This window comes from Sebastes fasciatus, chromosome 16 (genome assembly GCF_043250625.1).
Source record: "Sebastes fasciatus isolate fSebFas1 chromosome 16, fSebFas1.pri, whole genome shotgun sequence".
Classification (NCBI taxonomy): Eukaryota; Metazoa; Chordata; class Actinopteri; order Perciformes; family Sebastidae; genus Sebastes; species Sebastes fasciatus.
The window spans coordinates 22663737-22683223 of record NC_133810.1 but is presented as its reverse complement, the minus strand read 5'-3'; the positions used below and the strand labels follow the sequence as shown (position 1 = coordinate 22683223).

General features: G+C 41.0%; 1 protein-coding gene across 1 annotated transcript in view; it reads right to left on the bottom strand.

Annotated features, from left to right (window-relative positions):
- Positions 1–6923: 6923 nt before the first annotated feature.
- The window catches only part of LOC141752542 (unconventional myosin-XVIIIa-like), a 90801-nt gene continuing 78237 nt past the window's right edge, over positions 6924–19487 (bottom strand). The window contains exons 40-42 of the mRNA XM_074610557.1: positions 14170–14292; positions 12200–13628; positions 6924–7062 (exon numbers count right to left, since the gene is read on the bottom strand). Of these exons, the coding sequence (XP_074466658.1) occupies positions 12215–13628; positions 14170–14292 (1537 nt within the window). The 3' untranslated portion in view covers positions 6924–7062; positions 12200–12214. The remainder of the gene's footprint in view (positions 7063–12199; positions 13629–14169; positions 14293–19487) is intronic.

Here is a 19487-nt window from a genome sequence, read left to right as displayed (position 1 = left end):
TGTGGCCGTGAAATCAACGAAAGTCAGCGTCGGGCTCGCGCTTGCTCGCTCTCAATATACCTGAACGAGCATCACTCAAAACAGTGAGGCGACACAAGTCAGCTAAAACCACAATATCACTCTATATTTCAGCTGCTTGGCAGTAATGTTAGCTGACCAGACGAAGGTCTCTCCATGAACATGATTTAGATCTGATCCTAGTGTTGGCTTTTCCTGCCTAAGTACAGGCTGAAGCAGCGGCGCTCTGCAGCGTGTCTCCCTGATCTCTCCTCCCGCAGCCGGAGAGAGCAGAGGAGACACCGGCACCCGGTCGGTAACGAGAGGGTAACGTTACTAGCTAAGGAGCTCCGTCACTTCACAAGACACGGGAAACCTCTGTTGGTCTGGAGGAGCTGCAGCATTTTTTTTCTCCACAAACATCCACTGTGCATTCACTAGATATTCTCAAAGCTAAACTAACTCTTCTGCAGTGAGGAGTGAGCGCGCGTTCACGTCTAGAGGTGGAGCGAGCTGAGAACGCGCGCGCTCTCTGAGCGAAGGCAGGCAGGCAGAGTTGGAGAGGCAGCGGCCACACGCGAACGCGCATATGTGAGCGCGCATGTGTGACGACCACACATTTATGCGCGTACAAAGTTACAAATAGTCCCTTTAAGGTACATTTTGAACAGATACAAAATGTGTGATTAATCTGTGATTAACTACGGTCATTCATGCGATTAATTGACATAAAATATTTTAATCGATTGACAGCCCTAGAATTAATGTTTTAATTTTTGTCACCACTTACACCATTAAATCTTCCAATTCCCATTTACTGGATAGTGTACAGTAGAGACTGCCAGGATAGAAAGAGGGAAACCACATGCAAAGAAGGACCCTGGTCAGATAAGACAAAAGGACATTGTGGTTATATGGTACGGTTTTAAAACACTGGGCTTCCAGGATGCCCCTGCATCTCGCGTCTACATCTTAACAGGTTTCTGAGTTTGCAGGGCAAAAAAAACAAAAACATAATAGCAATGGAAGGTGAAAGACAACAGAAATGAAATTGCACCACAGCGCGGAAGCGAGTGCTCGAGGCATTTGGGAAACAGGTAAATGATCTTCCCAACACTTTCTCACTGAGAGAGGCTGGAAGGAAGGCCCATTTGCGCTCCTTTCAAATCCCTCAGATGTAGTGGACTGCTGTAGAGTACATCCTAAGTCTTCATTTCCCCGTCGGCCACACACACACACACACACACACACATCCCAGCGACAGGGGCAGCAACTCTCCTTTGGCAGGGACACTAAGCACTGAACAGCTCTCAGCACAGCAGGAGACTTTGGCCACCTGCATACTGTGGAGTGGAGATAGAGAGACAAATCCAACACTGAAATTGGTGATAGACACTCCAACATTTCCTTTTTTTTTTCCACTCCAAGGATTTCAGCAATTTGTTTTCTAGGTTTAAACTGCGCTTATGTATGAGGAGTGGCATAAAATGAAATAAATCAAAGAGTTCCCATCGCTGTGGGTGCTAAAACTGATTCGCTTTTATGGTGCGGGAAGAGGAAAGTATTGCTCCCCAGGTCCTGGTGAAGACCTATGTAAAATGTAAACAATGTCTGAGCCTACCTTTTGATCCTCGTTACAAGGGCCAACTACTGTGCGGTGTTCATTAGTGTGGAAATGATATGTGCAAACAAAGAGAGGCTCCCGAGCAGCGCGCTGCTGTGTCTTTACATCTCCGAATTGCAAATGAATGCAGCCTCCTTCACCTGGTCCCTGCAGGCAGCGTCCCAGTGCTTCCAATCAGTGCTTTATTGACAGCAGGCATCCAGCAGAAAACTGGGAGTGCTAATAGTAGAAGATGATGCCTGATAAACATGTTCTCCCCCTATAACTGCTTTTCCCCCCACATATTTTACTGCCTGGCAGGGTGGCCTCCAAGCAAGGTCAAAATGTGGAGATGCTTGGCGAGCAGAGCAGCAGCAAAAAAATAAAAAAATGGCACAGTTTTATGTAAGAGTCAGTTCTGACTCAGTTTGGCTGTTCTCCATCTGCTTTGTAATTTTAAAAGGTGCATATTTTTGTCCACATACTGGCACAGGATGTTGTTGGGGGAGACAAGTGGTTTCTATGAATAAATCAAGAAAAGTACACAATTTCAGACCAGATGAAATGTAAAAGATATGAGGAAATAACATAGACAGATGTTCTACTCAATACGCAAATGAAGCGTATGCAGTTATGTTAAAGGTGCTAAATGCAAGATTAAGAGCATTATTGCCTCCGCACGGGTTTCAACATGGCAACGGCTGAGCCGGCGGCTCGTAGATAATGGTGCTGAACAGCGCTAACAGTGAAAACAATGGCAAAAAGTACTGACTCAGCTACTAGTGTTAACCATGGCTGGGGGTGGGGGTGGGGATGGGGGTGGGTGCTACGCTTCCAGCCTTATCAGCTATAACCGCCCAACCCGATAATAGACCCGCCTGTCCACCAGAGGATAGCTACTGAGTGTCACGTTTTACCTCGCAGATACGTGAATATTACACACCTTCATTAAAGTGTAGCACAAGCAGGGGGCAACAATTCCACTGATTTAAGATTGTGCAAAAAAACACTTAGTTAGGTTAGGGGAAAACATCATGGTTGGGCTTTCAATAAGTACGTAAACTAAAGAAAATACATAAGGAAACAACGTAACATCAGTACAGAAAATCATGTGACAAATGTAACTTGCAAAACAAAACACTGGTCTCGAACATGGGTCTCCCACTTGAAAGTCTTGTTTATTTGACCCATCCACCTCCGCACCCACCCATCCACCATAAGTGGTCTTTCTCAATTTATATTCGACGTAACTAGCTCTGAATTAGACATACATCACTACACAATGTGTGACAAATGTAACGTGACAACCATCATTACAAAACATTGCACCTTTATGCAGGCGAGCAAGATTCACGGCGATGCAAAACGTGACACTGACACGCTTTCTTCTGGTGGAAAGGCAGATCTATTACTTTGCCGCCATATGAAAGTAGTGCAGAGCAGCGACCTTGAGATAGCCTGTCGGCGCACGCTCACATGCACGAACATGCACTAAAAGCACGCGCGGCCGGCCTGGCAATGTCACCAAAGCACAGAAAAGCTCGGATTACAGCACACTCGCAGAGGGAGAGCAACTTCATTCTCTGCTCAGGTAGACATTACTCCTCTATATCTTTACATACCGAATAGTTGTTTTCTGCTACGTTAATTCTCTGGATATAGAGCACATTTAAGACTACTGGCATTCTACATTACTGTATAGGGCAGCCCTGTCCGTGGAGGCGCAGCATTTAGACTCCCAGTGCAGCGAACGTCTGTGGCCAAACCGTTCTGTCTAAATAACAGGGAGGGTGGCACGGTAAACACAGACTTGCTTGGCTTTGTCGAGCTAATGACTTCCTGCTCCAGTGGCTTGTGAAACAGTGTTAGAGCCAAAATAAGTAAAATCGGGAGCAGAATTTAATCTGTCACTCAATGGAAAGCCTTTAAGCAGAAACATGCAGCCACCCAGAGGGTGCACGCAAGCGATGGGAAATTACAGCGAAAGCTCCCTGGCACAGAGTGAAGCAGGTTGTGTGTAGGAATGAGGGCTGCAGATTGGTTGGATAAATAAGGGGATTCTTTAAAGCGGAACACGCTGAGTGTGAATGTCAACCAAGGTGGTAATCTAAAACCATCAGTCCCTTTTGAGTCTAGGTAAGCTTCACCTACGTAGAATAGAGATTGATGTGGGGAGGAAGAGTGCTCTTGCTCTCGGGTTTTTGATCTTCCTGAATTCTCCCCCAAGCTCGGTTTTGAACTTTGTAGCTGTGCGGCGCTCATTTTTAACAACCCATGTAGTGCGAGCAATCCAGAATTAGTAATTTCAATGAATTGTTTGTTTCCTCTGTAGTCTCCTGGGAGAAGTGGAAGGGTATGATGAGAAGTGACTCTGGGGTTGATGAGCTAAAATTAATCAAACACATCAATGGCTTGTTTAGCTAAAAAAAAAACACCCTGCCTCCTTTCTAACCTCCTTTTCTCCCCACTGTTTTCTGGCGGCGGTGAATTTGAAACCATCCAAATTATACTCCTATGCAATTACAGCAAGCCAACATTGATTCTGTAAACAAACAGCTCAATTTATTTACTAAAAATCACTCACAAATGATCTGTTCAATAATGAAAATAGACGAGCCTTTTCAAAAGATATGATGAACTTTTCGAAACATTATGTGTAATGCCAGCAACTCCAACTCAGAGGCAATGAAACTTAAAATATATTATTTTCATTTAACAAGTCTATTCTGAATCACTGACATCAAAGTTTTCTGTGTTCCACATTAATATTCATGTGAAGCAAAGAAAAAAAAAAGAGAAAATAAGACATGAAATGCAGATTAGCCTCTTCTGAGAAGATATGCAAATAGCAAGCGTTTCTTCTGCACACGAGCAGACAGTCCACATGCACATATTCTGTATATGCTTTTTTATATTCAAATCTACCTGCATGTAATTTAAATAAAATTCACAAGGTCACAATCATCTAAGGATATCATTGAAATTCTGGCCAAATATAGAAAATAATCAGCGAGTTTCATGTGTGACTCTGGATAGCAACAAATTACATAAAGGTATTGAAATATAAGAGCAGACTGGCTTTCATTTAAGGGTATTTTCAGCAGTATTCCATGAGATAATACTAGCCAATTAGACTGTTATCAGGTCATTAAATGGGGCGTTGGGCCTCATAGATGTGAGTCAGTAGGGCCCTGCTACACCCAATAGTAGGTTTTGTCATCTATTCACAAGGTCGAGCACCAAAAAAAACTGAACTAAGTTTTGTTGCATAAACCCAAAGATGCTGTTTTGTGTATTCAAAACTTTTTTAACGCTTCATGCAGTTTTACATGTTAGAACAGTTTAGTTTCACTTTCTCAATGTAGTAGCAAGTTTTTAATAATTTAGAATATTCAGTTAGTTTTTATTTTAGTTTTGACTTTTCGATTTCTTTTTAGTTTAGTTTTAGTTAGGTTTCAGAGTGAGTTTGCTAGTTTTAGTTTAGTTTCAGTTTTTCCACAAAGTTTTGGTTTTTATATCTTTTGTTATATTTTGTTTTTGTTAGGGCCAGGTATAATGTGTCACATGTATGCAGCTACATAAATGTACAAAATACATGGTTGGAGAACTGTGTAGGAATGGCCACAATGCTACTTTAGTGAAGCAATTGCGACAAAGCGCCATTTCCTAGAATGCCAATTGTTGAATTGACATGTTCAATTTCATTGGTGAGTTGACGGAAAATTCATGCGGTCTCCTTTTTTTATGATAGCTAAAAAACTAAAACTGAAATGAATTCACATAATTTTTTTTTTTTTTCAGTTTTTACCCAGGCAATATAGTTTCAGTTCAGTTTTAGTTTTTCTTAAAGGATATAGTTTTTATTTAGTTTCTTTTACGAAAAATATTTTACTGCTTATTTTCATTTTAGTTTCAGTTTCAGTTTCAGTTTACTATAATAACCCTGCGTAGTAGGCCCCTACTGACCCAAATCTATAACGCTTATAGCAAGCGATAACGCACATTTAATGGCTTGAGTAGACAAAAGGCTAATGAAGCACAAAAGGTCTGGAAGACATGGAAAACCCTCCCAAAACACAGGAATAACTCAATACCATAACATTAGTGCTGCTCATGGACGAATAAACTTTAAAAGTCAGAATCCCAAATTGTCTTACATGCAAAATATCACCAGTTTAATGAACATAATCTTTGGCACCTTCAAATGATAGGACCGTGTTGTGCTGAACAGGACGTCATTATTTTACTGCTTTAAACCAATCTGCACCGTATACCTAAATATACAATTTTAAACATCAAAATTAACCTCCTTATACCGGAATATCATTTTGTAGGATTCAACATTAAAAGGAGCTTTCATTAATGAAACACAGTATAAATGCATCTTATACGTAAGTGCATCTTTAAAAAACACCGTACATCTCTGCATCTGCAAGGTCTCCAAAGCTCTAAAGAAAGCTCCTTTTATAATAGCAAACAAATACATTCCCTTTGAACCTTAAGAAATATGACACAAGTGGATAATAGCCTGACTGAGCCTCAAAGGAGCCAGACCGAAAGTATTACGGCACTAGAAGATAAGAATAAATCAGGGCTATGACATAAACCTTATCTTAATAAAGTACTTCTCTCGCTAGCTTTTAAAAAAAAAAAAACTTAATTTACTTCCATGTTCATGTAAAGGCTTTGATTCCACATATTTTTTTATATATATACATTTTGCTTTAAATACTGTATGTATCACATCTAACAGCTTAGATCAAATGTATTTATTTTTTTAACACGATTTTACTTTGATGTCAGCAATCACGAGCCAGCATCGCTTTTGTTCAAATGATGGATATCTCAACTTGGAACAAGAGCCACGTGTAAACTTACAGCGAAGATATTTAATTGAAAATGGGTTAATTCCTCCCGACGCGCTCGTCCACATTAATGGGGAAGAGATAAGAGCAGTCTTAATGGCTGGTCAGAACCTTCCTTGGAGAAGTGTAGCCAGAGCGGGCTTATCTAAATCCTCTTGGCAGAGCTATCGGAAAAAGTCAGAGGAGAGAGCAGTGGAGGGCTCAAATTTGCCTGAAAAGCGGCTCTTATAAATAAAGCAGTGGCAGGAAAGTTCTTCTGATAACTTCCCTGCTCTGCATTAACTAACTTATTCAATATGTTGTGTAAAATAAAACAGAAAAAAGCATATATTAATCATAGAAGCAACATCACTTCTCTGTCCATGCCGCTGGCCTCTCTTGCTGGCTAGTAAAAGCTGTGGGGGAAAGAACCGTGTCCCTCCTGCGTGTTTGATGTCCCTGAAAGCACCGGGTGACCCGAGTCTGGGTTACGACGCGCTCTCCGCCGATGTGCCGTCCCTGTCGCTCTGCCTCAGCGCCTGCACGCTGGAGTCTCCATCCGCCTCGTCCTCTTCATCAGATCTGCCAAGACTCAGGTGTCTGCGGCGCACAGGAGGGCTGTAGGGGTCAACACACACACACACACAGACACAGCATTATATCATTACTGGGCTACTTACAGTAGAAACTCAACTGAAAGGTGTTAGAGAAGAATGTTGTTATAAAAATATAGCACAAGCAATTTAGGCTGCGAGATTACACTCTTTCCCCAGGCAGTAAACAACACATCCCCTGAGGTGTGCATAGCATATGTGCACATTGTTATCGTGTTTTTTTTTTTTTTTAATATGTTTTAATTAGTATGTAGGAAAAATACATCACAAATATTCTTGGTCCTAGATGGAACAGTGTTACTGGGACACAGAATTCATCACAAGACACTCTTTTAAGGGAAGACACCCCCAGGTGAATAGGGTAAACATTTTAACTGAAGCTGTCAATCAATTCAAATATTTAATCGCGATTAATCCGCAACCCTAGAACCCATTTTCATTCGCATATCTTGAGGTCAGACGTCAAGGGACTCCTTTGAAAATCACCATGCCAGTTTTTCCTCGCCAAAATTTAGTTTGGAGCGTTAATTAGCCTCCTTTCCAACAAGCTGGAATGGATTCCTTCGGTTTTGTAGTTTGATATACCAATACCTTCATTCTAGCTTTAAAAACTGAGCCAGCTCCAACCTAAAAATCGCAAGTTGCGTTAATCGATAAAGAAATGAATGCCGTTAAGACGAATTTGCATTATCATGTTAACTTTGACAGCCTTAATTTGAACTAATAGATACCACCATGAAAGTCTTCTAGTTGATTACATTAAGGCAATTATATTTTGCATTACAAGTTTTCTGTTATGTTTAAATATGCAAATGAGGTATCATCTTATTAAATATGTCCTAATTTGCACACATTTCCAGAACAGAAATCTGAACATTGGATAAAGCCAGGTTCAAAATTCTTGTTTCATTTTGTTGACAAATTTTAATAAAAAATTGTTACTGGGGGAATTTTGGAAATCATTTTTTTATCACTCCATAAATCAGAAAATACTGTCAACAGCCATAAATAAAATCCATTTTCACCATGTTTTTAGGAATAAAACGTTCTATAAATCAAGCTTTAAACGTTTTGAATGAAAAACCTTCGGGCATTATCTAATGATAATTTTTGGTGAATTTAGGAGACTCAAATAGGCAAAGTGTAGTAAAATATACACCTAAATGTGTGAAAGAACATTTCAATGCCGAAACTTTGCTAACTGCAGCACAACATTTGTGGTCTACAGACTTGAATGTGAGTGTGGTTGTTTCTATATCTGCACACACGAAACGCAAACTACGGGAGAGACTGGCTGAACACAAATCAGGACCCGCAACCCCAATTACCCCATGGCACAGCACGACAAAAGAGAGTAGGCCACACCAACCCAGACAGTTTGAAAGCCATGGCCACTGAGGTCATTCCAAATAATGTAAGGGGTGGTGATAGACTCAAACGCCTCCTTGAATGGGATACTTTCTGGATTCACACCCTCAAGGCCACTTCTTTTCCACGCCTCAATGAAGAAATTGACTTCTCCCCCTTTTTCAAATAAAATCTTTTTATAATTCTTCATTTGATGGAGCACCTTAGTACTCTTTTTCACACTCAAACGTTATGAGGAAGACTACCCTGACATACTTGATTGGGATGTTTACACTGTACAGCTTTGAACTGCGTCACTTTATGTGGTTACAGTTTGTTTCTCTTCTAGTGTTTACCATCATCATAGTATTTTAAGGGAGTCCTTTTATGAGTATTTTCACATTGTTAGGCTGTTAATCTGTCTTCAGATTGTGATGTGGTGTTTTTTTCATAATCAAATTTGACAAGGAACGCTGTGCTGTTATATTGTGATGTTTACATTATACAGTTTCAAACATGCGTTATTTTATGTGGGTGCAGTTTTTACCTCATTATACCTCCCGTCAAATTTTCTATATCATTGGTTTGGTACCTCTGGACAAGTATCATCTAAGGAGTTCCTTTATGAGTATTTTCACACTGTAGGGCCACAATAGGCTGTTGGTCTGTTTTTAAACTGTGATGGAGTTTGTGGTTTTTCATTATCAGGTTTGACAGGGAACACTGTGTTGCTATAATAACTGTGATTTATACATTATATAGTTTTGAACTAAATGTTTTCCAGCCCTTTGAATTTTTTTCCTGTTTCCGTATACCATCATTACTTTTTCCTCGAAATACTTGTATCGGTCGCTAAGACTTTGGACAAGTACTATTAAGTCACATGGTTGAGTCCAACAAGGTTGCTTTCGGTTTACACCATTGGTTAGTTAATATTTTTGTCTTTACTTATTTATCTGCATCACACTTTTACTTTTATTTTCATATGATTTATTTTATTTGTATTTATTTATTATTTTAATTGTATTTTTACTTTATTATTATTATCATTAGTAGTAGTAGTAGTAGTAGTAGTTTTTTTTTTAATTTAATTTTAATTTATTTTCTGTTTGAGCATCATTTTTTATATTAGCACATTATTTGTCCTTTCACACTTTATACATATATTTTGATATGTCCATTGTAATTTTTTCTGTTTCAAGTGGATAGCATTCTCATGTCATGTGACTCAGGTCAGATGACATGAGAATTCAGATTTTAAATTTGACCTCCTGTTCTCACCAAACTACACACCTTGTTGAGTGGAGGTTATCTGTGTCTTAATAAAGGATTTTTAATTCACAATCAGAGTGCCTCGGAGGTTTTCCAGGCTGCCATCCTATACCAAGGACTTCCTTTCAAAGTAAGCTGAAAAGTAATTTTCTTTATTTTTACCTAAATGTGTATTTTGGATATTTTCTTTCCACTAGTCTGAAAGAAGACATGTTATGAAAGCAAAGTAGCCCAAAATCTCAAAATTGACCAGTGCATGAATAACCCTGTTTTTGCCTGGGGTGTCTTGCCTTAAAAACATAAATAGCCTAGAGGAAAGCCATGCGTGAGCACTGTGACTGTAGCACAATGTTTATATATTAGTAAATAATATGTGCAGAGAGTTAATAAATTATGTCAGGCGTCGCCATCGATGAGCTCAAAAAAATCCTGTGTTCTGTATTTTACTTTGCTTGTACCTACCACACTCAATAAAGGTCATTTCATTTGCTTTACATCCTTAGATTATGTTGTCATGACAACATGCGGCATGACAAGCACTCAATGCATTACTTGAATACCAACTGTAGAGATTTCATACAGCCACACACTGACATGACAACTGCCCTTTAATACGCAACCAGAGGACAATAAGTAAAAACTGAAACATGTCCTTTCAGCACAATAACATCCACATAGAGCAACCGGAACTGTCTTCACTCTATTTACAGTTATCCACAACCTACGTATTTTGAAGTATTGTTTGCTATACAAACTACTGCATGGCAGTGTTGTCAGTGTTTCAAGACAAGCATGACGTAGTGAGACATCGGAACGAGTGCTATGAATGAAAACTGAAATTACTTACAGGCGTGATTATCTACAGTGAATGTGACACTTTGTTTAAAGGAGGTGTTTAATCTTTTGTTTTGGCTTTAGCTGTTGCCTTCTAACTGTGTACTAGAGAGCAGCGCTCTTGGCAAGCTGGTAGCGTGGAAGCTCTCTAGTGGTGTTACAGATTAAATTTTGAACAGAGTGCTCAAAAGAAACTGTGAATCCAAACTGAAACACCGTTTTGAGTTGTAAAGTATCATGAAAACAGTTCTATTGTTGACATGGCCACATATGTGCCATCTTCAGTCCAGTCAGACTGTCTTAATTCACCCTACGAGGATTAAAGAGATAAATAGCCAGTGTTTAAAGAGGACCTATTATGCTTATATTCAGGTGCATATTTGTATTTTGTGTTTCTACTTGAACATGTTAACATGCTTTAATGTTAAAAAAACGCTTTATTTTTCTCATACCAGCTGTGCTGCAGCACCTCTTTTCACCTTCTGTCTGAAACGCTTTGTTTGAGCTCCTCCTGAAAAGCCCAGTCTGCTCTGATAGGTCAGCTTGCCCACTCTGTTGTGATTGGTCAACCCAACCAAACTTTTCGGACTCTGCTCCAGCTCTGCTCTAACTAGCTTTGTTTGAGGGCGTGCCAAACTAGTCGCTATGCAGGTGTTATGCAATAACTTGGTGACATCACAACGTTACAGAAGAAGAGGCGGGACTTCAAGCAAGGCGTTTCAGGAGCAGTGTTTCTGTGGGGGAGAATAACTCCCTTTGGCGTGGACTTTGTAGTTTTGCAGACCTTTTTAAATGCATAAAAAAAATATATATAACACTAAAGGAAAGAGAAAAAGTACAAAAGTATAATAGGTCCTCTTTCGCTAGAGAGGCAAACATGTTCTTGTTTTTGTTTTTAATTCACAGAAGAGGCACAGATGCTCCCACTGTCAGTAAAAATATTCTCAAAATAGATATGCTTTTGAAGCTTACAGCTAAACTTAGCTTTTTAATTATGATGCAAAGTATTCCCGTCGAGTGATGTCAGCAGCCGTGTCACACCTCTTTAAACTCTTCTCAGTCAACATGTTAAAGCAAAAATTTAGTTTTTGCCTTATTGCCAACATCTGTTTGTGCTTGAAGAACAGACTGAGCAGGACTACCCTCTCTTAACACCACACGACAGCATCAAACACAGCATCAGGGGAAACACTGCAGTCAGTCTTTGCGAAATGGAAACAGGAAAGTAACACCGATTTACAACACTAGTATGTCTGTCGGACAACTAAACGTTAAAGCAACAAAGAGAGAAGTAATCGTGAATACAGTATACCTACAGTGCACCTCTCAATAAAATGTATCCGCAGCTGTTTATAATGAGATTTAGAAATAAAACTGTGTGTCAGTGGTGCAAACTGGAGGGATAACTACAGTATACTGCAGTAAATTGGCGACTTTTTTAGATGAGGACAAATGTTGGCAGGAGCAAAGGAAAAACAAATCAGTGGCATGCACTAATTGGCCTATGTGACTTTTAAAAAATGTGGCGAGGGCTAATCAAGTACAACACAAGTCAGCATTAGTGTATCCGAGTCGGAATAAATACAAAGCATTCACACACAGCAAACTAAGTTAGTACATTCGGCGAAAGATCCCGAATCAGTTTCAGTTATGTCAGGCTTCTGGGTTATTGTCACACCGAGCATCACCTTCCACCGTCCGCATCAGTCACTGTCAGGCAAGTAGCGGTACTTCATCACCAAGTTATCCATCTTCTTCTGCTTCTTCTTGGCGTCCTTCTTGCCAGACGACCCCCGAGCTGGAGGCTCCTGCTCGTCATCGTCCGATGGTTGCTTCGGGGCCCTTTTGACACTGCTGGAGCTTCGGTAGGAGATGGTCGAGTCGGAGGAAGAGGACTCGGACGACTTTGAGGACTCAGAGGAATCCTCGGACTCACTTTTCTTCTTCTTGGATCTCTTCTTGGACTTCTTGCCCTTCTTCCCCCTTGAGCTCTTTCTGCTGTGACGATCGTCTGAGGAGGAGGAGGAGTCGGAGTCAGACGGGGAGGCTTTGCTTTTTTTATCTTTCCGACTGCGGGAGCTGCTGGTGCTCATGGTGCTGGACGGCCGGTTGCTGTAGTCCAAAGCGGACCCTGATGAGGAGCGAAGCAGGCTGGATGTGCCGCGGCCGAGTCCCTCGTCTTCTCCCCTCTTCCTGCCGTCTTCGCTTCCTGGCCCCTTCTTCTCATCCTCTTCCTCGCCACTAGACTCGTCGAGTTTGCTGCGCTTGAACTTAATGGGTTTGAAGGCCAGCACCTCGTTGATGGCAGCCTCCAAGTCCGGGTCCAAGTAGTTGCGGTGGGTGACCGTCTTAATTTCAGACGAATCTGGCAGATCTGAGGAGCGTGGCTGGGCCGGGGTGGAAAAGCTGCGACTGATGGAGCGGGGACTGAAAGAGGACGTGCCCCCTTCGGTTAATGCCACACTACGGCCATCATCGTCATCGTCGTCATCGTCTACACGCAGGCCGAATTCACTGAGGCCGCAGCTGCGGGCGACGGACAGGCGTGAGCCGCTGCGTCTCTCGTCTTTCCAAGAGCTGCTGCGATGCAGCGATCGGGGGCTGGAGCGGCTCACGCTGCTGATAGTCGACTTATTATCATCATCATCCATGTCCAACATGCCCCTCCTGGTGGACATCCTGCTGGGAGCGACAGACGACACCACGGAGTCCTTATCGAATTCAGGGCTGCTGCGGGAGGTCCAGCGGGACTCCAGGCCTTTCCTGGCTCTGCTGGTGGCTTCGGAATAGGCCAGGGAGATGACGGAGCCTTTGTCGTCCAAGTCTTCCTGCGCCTGGCTCTTCTTCCAATCCTCCTGGGGCGCTCCAGACTTAGACTTGGCTTTGCGAATGGAGGCCTGATCTGGCGCGTCGGGCTGTTCTTTGAGAGTGCTAAACAAGGAGCTCTCGTCCCCCGTTCCCCCTATGGAGTCCTTCAGGTTGGAACGCTTCCTGTAGCTTAAGGAACTCATGACAGACACTGATCTGTTCTGCTCTACCTCTTTCCCGTCTTTACCTCCGTCATTCATCTTCTCCTTACCCTCTTTCACCTCCTTGGCATCTGCATTTGCTGCATATCTAAAAGGTTATGTGATAAAATTGACACCAGAGACAACCAACAGAGGACAAAAAAAGAAGAAAATCAAATCTCCACATACTTTCTAAATTGTTGCTATCGTAAGTTGTATGCAACATGCTTTATGTGGAGACTTTTGGTCCCTTGACAGAATATTACATTTGTCATTTTCATTTTGTCCTTGGGACCAGTCAAGTCTATTGCTGTTATGTACAGTATACACTGTAGAAAGTGAGGCAATCAACCAGTGAGGAGATCTATCTAACTGTGGCAGAGACGTCATTAAGCAGGCATGCCAACTGGCCACGGGCCACTTCAATAAATTTGACAGCAGCCGCTTCCCCGTTCCGCCTCCTGTCATTAGACAGATTACTGGGAGAGAGAGAGAGATGACACCTAATCACATGAAATACCCATCCTTCTGTTACAAACTGCCCCAGGTAATCCTGGGCCTTTTTAAGGCCGGGACACTTTTATCACTGCGTCACCACAAGGATGTACACGGTTATCTGTCATGACGCACGAGGATGTGGGCGCACTAACCTGGTGCTCTTCAGACTTCCCTCCTCCGACAGGGTCTTGGTGGAGCCTTTGTTCTTCGAAATCCAAGACTTAACTCCGTCCACACGGTCCTCCACCTCGGAATCCGTTTCCGTCTCATCTCCACTGCGAAGAAACACAATCAGCTAGTTTGACTCCAACACAACACAGCAAAAATATTCATCTTAACAAGTCATTTTTACATCTTCAAGTTCAAAAATCGTGCAATCAAACCCTTTATTTAAAAAATTTAAATCGACTTCTTTGAATTATTTTCCTTAAGCCCCACTCAGCTTCTTGATACGATTAAAATTAACAGCCTTAAAGAGGACCTATTATGCTTTTTCCCTTTCGTTTATTGTGTTATATAGTATTTTGTGCATGTAAAAGGTCTGCAAAGTTACAAAGCCCAAAGTCCACGCCAAAGGGAGTTCCTCTCCCCCACAGAAACACTGCTCCTGAACTCCCTGAAACGCCTTGCTTGAAGTCCCACCTTTTATTCCATAACATTGTGATGTCACCAAGTAACACAATTGCATAATACCTGCCTAGCGGCTGGTTTGGCACACCCTCAAACAAAGCTAGTTAGGGCGGAGCTGGAGCGGATTCCGAAGAGTTTGGTTAGGTTGACCAATCACAACAGAGTGGGCCAGCTGACCAATCAGAGCAGACTGGGCTTTTTGGAGGAGTTGGGGGCAGGAGCTCAAACAGAGTGTTTGAAACAGAGGGTGAAAAGAGATGCTGCAGCACAGCCAGTATGAGAAAAATAAAGCGTTTTTTTAACATTAAGGCATGTAAACATTATTCTAGTAGAAACCCAAAATACAAGTATGCATTAGAAAATGAACATGATAGGTCCTCTTTAATCTACCGTGTGCAACAGTTCAGAGTGAATTTAGGCAGATTTTCAGACAAGATATTTGACTAAATGACTTGTCATGTGAATATTCTATGAAGTGTACCATCACAGGAATTACACAGGTATAATAATGATTAGTTTTCACATATCACAAGCTTTTTGTTAGTAATGTTATTCCTCCTCTTACAATATTTAAAAGGTTAGTATGATGCAAGACAATCCAGACAGGCCACAGGCAGGCATGATTACAGTATGTGATAAAATAATAACACAATCAATATGTTTTTCGACAGAACGTTCCGCATGCGCAGATGAGCGATCTAGGCAGAATGTAGATGAAGATGCTGGTCTATAGGCATAATGAATTTGTTTGGCTGCTTCTGGGCTGCTAGCATCTGTGTGGCATGTCACCTGCTCCTGGTGATTGTTATTGGAGTGGAGCCAGCCCCTGTGGGCCCCACGCTTGACATAACAATCAATATACAGAGACCTGAGGTTCCCGATGAAAAAGCTTGGTAGATCCCACCTGGATAAGGTCAATCCTCATTCATTCCAAATCCATGGTCAATTTTCTGAATTATGCATCCCATTGTACTTGAGGGTTAATGTGACAGGAAATGGTGAGAAAGAGGAAGGTAGAGTGGTATAACCTCTACGTCAATACTACCATCATGGTCAAAATTTATTCAGGAGATGCAATACATATATATATATATATTTCTTTGAGGATGCACTGCTTCCAATTTCAGTGATGCATACACCGGCTTCCTTGGCTACATGATGTGTGAAAATGTATTTTCACATTTCGCAGAGACTGATGTAAAATTGCACAGAGATGCATACGTTCAGAAGGCCTAAAATACGTTTGACTTGTGTGAAAAATAAAATTTTCCATTCTATAGTTTTTGGTTAACGTAGTATAGCAGGGCAACATCTCCTCATACAACGGTTCATATATTTTACAAAAATGTATTACTCATTTTCGTGTGTTTTTCTACGAATGTCCAGCAAAATGTGTCAATTTCCAATAATTACATGCATACAGTCTTTTCAAACTAAACTTCCATCTTCACAGGACACAACTTGGTTAGGTTTAGGCAACAAATCACGTATCCTCAAACAACGGTTCGTATGATATAATACAAAAAGTTATTCCTAATTTTTCAAGCGTTTTCCTACGAATGTCAAGTAACGTGTCAATTTCCTCTCGTTATATACGTATAGTCTTTTCAAAATAAACTTCCGTCTTCAGAGGAAATAACTTGGTTAGGTTTAGGCAACCAAACAACTTAGTTAGGTTTAGGAAAAGATTGTGGTTTGGATTAAAATAACTCAGAAAGTGTCACAACTTAAATACGTAAGTTACGTGACAAATAAATTACTTCTTGTTTCACATGGGGTACAAACCGCGGTCTGCTAGGCGAAACTCCGGTGTTTTTTGACCCACCCATCCACCCCGACCTCCTCCCTACGCGCCGCTTTGTCGCTCTTTATACCTCCTGGTTCACGATGACGTGGATTACATACGAATTGTCTTCGTCGGATGTATACGAATTACAGTGCAGCATTTCTTTTCGTAGGTATAGTTACGAATGCTGTATGAGAATGGCCTGAGCAGGGCAAACAGTTGCAATGATGGCAGCAGGGTTGTTGTTACAATTTTTCAATTTCAGCTCTTCATTCTTGGACAAGCTTATCTATCTGAGCCGTGGGACGTGTTGCAAAAAATGTTGGGAAAATGCTTAAAAGAAGCAAACACAATATTCAAAGAGGTGTGGAGATGACAGCCAGACTGCTGATCTCTATCATTTGTCCACATATCCATCTATGTAGGTCTCCCAGTGAACAGCGTACCATTTCCTTTGTCACCAAGCTTTGTGTCACATATTCAGTCATGTTTCCTCAGAGAACAAAGTGTCCTCTATGCTCCCTTCTTATTTTTTTGATAGTCTGCCTAAAAGCTAGTTGGCAGTGCCGGTGGTGTGTGAGCATCGCGAGGGAGTGAGCATAGACATAAAGAAGCCTCAGATTCTTGGACGGAATGGTATTCGGGCTTTCAAGATTTCTAAGAGCATTAACGCATTTAACTTTCTCATCATCGACCTTACGAGCCCAGGCTTTCTGGTGGGGAAGGTAATGATGATCCTAGGGGGACTAAATGGCCTGATTATATTATCTTCTACAGGAAAACCTGCTCATTTCAGAGTTTGAGAGGTGCTTCAAGAGGCGGCAAGCTAAAATTGTGAGTTCAGCTATTATCTCACCCCTTTATTTCCCACTGCCTCTCTTCTCTACCGCATGCTAAATGCAAACGATAAACGCCCACCAAAACAAGAAAATAGCTTCATTTAATACTAGAAAGTTGATTACATGCGCTGCCCATTTGTCATCTCTGTGATACTGTGACTTTTTTAACATGATATATCACACAACAAAATACTGAAACCCAGCCCACAGCGAAATTATCTCCCTCTTTCCACACACACACAAAATAAAAGGTGGCTTGCAATTGAGTGCTGTGCAAATGGTGTCACAAGCGATTTGTCCTTGGCCCCACACTGCTAGCTAACCAGTCCTGAGGCTCATGGATACAAACAAGCCCCGAGAATTTAGAAGTGAACATTAATAGTTTCTGACAATTGGCCTGCACTGGTTGTAAATCTTTGTCACAAATGTTTAGACTCAGCATCAAATCTCGTATGGCTTGGTTCTATCGGTTTAGCACTTGGTGGTACCAACACCACGTTTTTAAGGTGTCTGTTCAACATTAACTAGTTATATATTGATTAAAAAGCACAGGGCATCAATTTATGTTAATAGAATGCTGTACACACTATGCAGGCTGGAAATTTGCCCAGGAGACCATTCGTTGCCATTCGTATCCCGTGTGAAACCAAAAGTCAACGTTGATTTGCCACGTACCTTATGTACTTAAGTAACGCCACTTCCGGGGTTATTTTAAACCAAACCACAATCTTTCCCTAAGCCTAAATAAGAAGTTGTGTTGCCTAAACCTAACTGAGTCGATCTTTTCCTCAACATAACTAAGTAGTTGCGTTGCCTAAACTGAGTATATCTTTTCCTAAGCCTAACTTAGTAGTTGTGTTGCCTAAACCTAACTAAGTCGACTTTTTCCTAAGCTTAACTAAGTAGTTGTGTTGCCTAAACCTAACTAAGTAAATCTTTCCTATGCCTGACTAAGTAGTATTGTTGCCTAAACCTAACTAAGTCGATCTTTTCCTAAGCCTAACTTAGTAGTTGTGTTCCCTAATCCTAACTCAATCAATCTTTTCCTAAACCTAACTAAGTAGTTGTGTTACCTAAACCTAATTAAGTCGATATTCTCCTAAACCTAACTAAGTAGTATTGTTGCCTAAACCTAACTTAGTCGATCTTTTCCTAAGTCTAACTAAGTAGTTGTTGCCTAAACAGAACTAAGTCGATCTTATCCTAAACCTAACTAAGTTGTTTTATTGCCTTAACTTAAGGTGGTTGTTTTCTGTGAAGAAGGAAGTTTATGCATGTAACGAGCGGAAACTGACACGTGTTGCTTGACATCCGTAGGAAAACGAATGAAAAAGGAGGAATCCCTTTTTCGTAAAATATCATATAAACTGTTGTATGAGAATACGTTGCACTATGCGATGTAATTCATCCCATCAAGGATTATTAGCACTAAAGGTAAAAAAAAAAAGGCAACCATTCCAGTCAATCCTCACTGATGAAAGCTTTTACTATGCACACCGCACAATCCTACATTATATGTAACCCCTGTACTTTAACATAGCCTGCTGTAGCCTGTAAGGGGAACTTCTATTACCTCCCCCTACAATAATACTAATAATCCAGCTTTTGTAACCTCTGGGTTTGAAGCACTGAGTACAAAAATATTGAATAGTAATGTCAATTATCTGGAAAATCCACTTCATAATTAGAAGAAAAAAATAAATCACCTCCCCCATTATTGTTCACCCATGCTGCTAATGCAATGATGTCGAAGGAGGGGGAAAATGCAATTAAATAACACGGAAAAGTGTCGCTCTTTTCCTCGAGTTGCACAAAAAGAAAAGCGGAGCGCTGATACGCACGGGTTGTCTGATGAAAAATGGATAAAAAAAAGCACATAAAGAGCGCAATGCCATGTCTCTGTGAAGAAGCAATCAGAGGTTAAATTATGGACGGATATATCCGCTACAAACTGAAGACTCCATTTCTTTATTACGCTCTGATGAAGGTTTAAATTATTTAACATGCCACAAAGATTCTTTTCAGCGTATAAAATTTAAAAAAAACTGAAAGAAAATGGGATTCAGTCGGTCAAAAGAACATGATTAACATTCACAATCAATGTGTTTTACAAGCAAGACAAGGTGAACATTTGTATTTTAAAGTTAAATATGTCACAGCACTATGAAATGAGATTGAATTAGTGGAGTATTTTTCATGCATGGAAAAATCAACA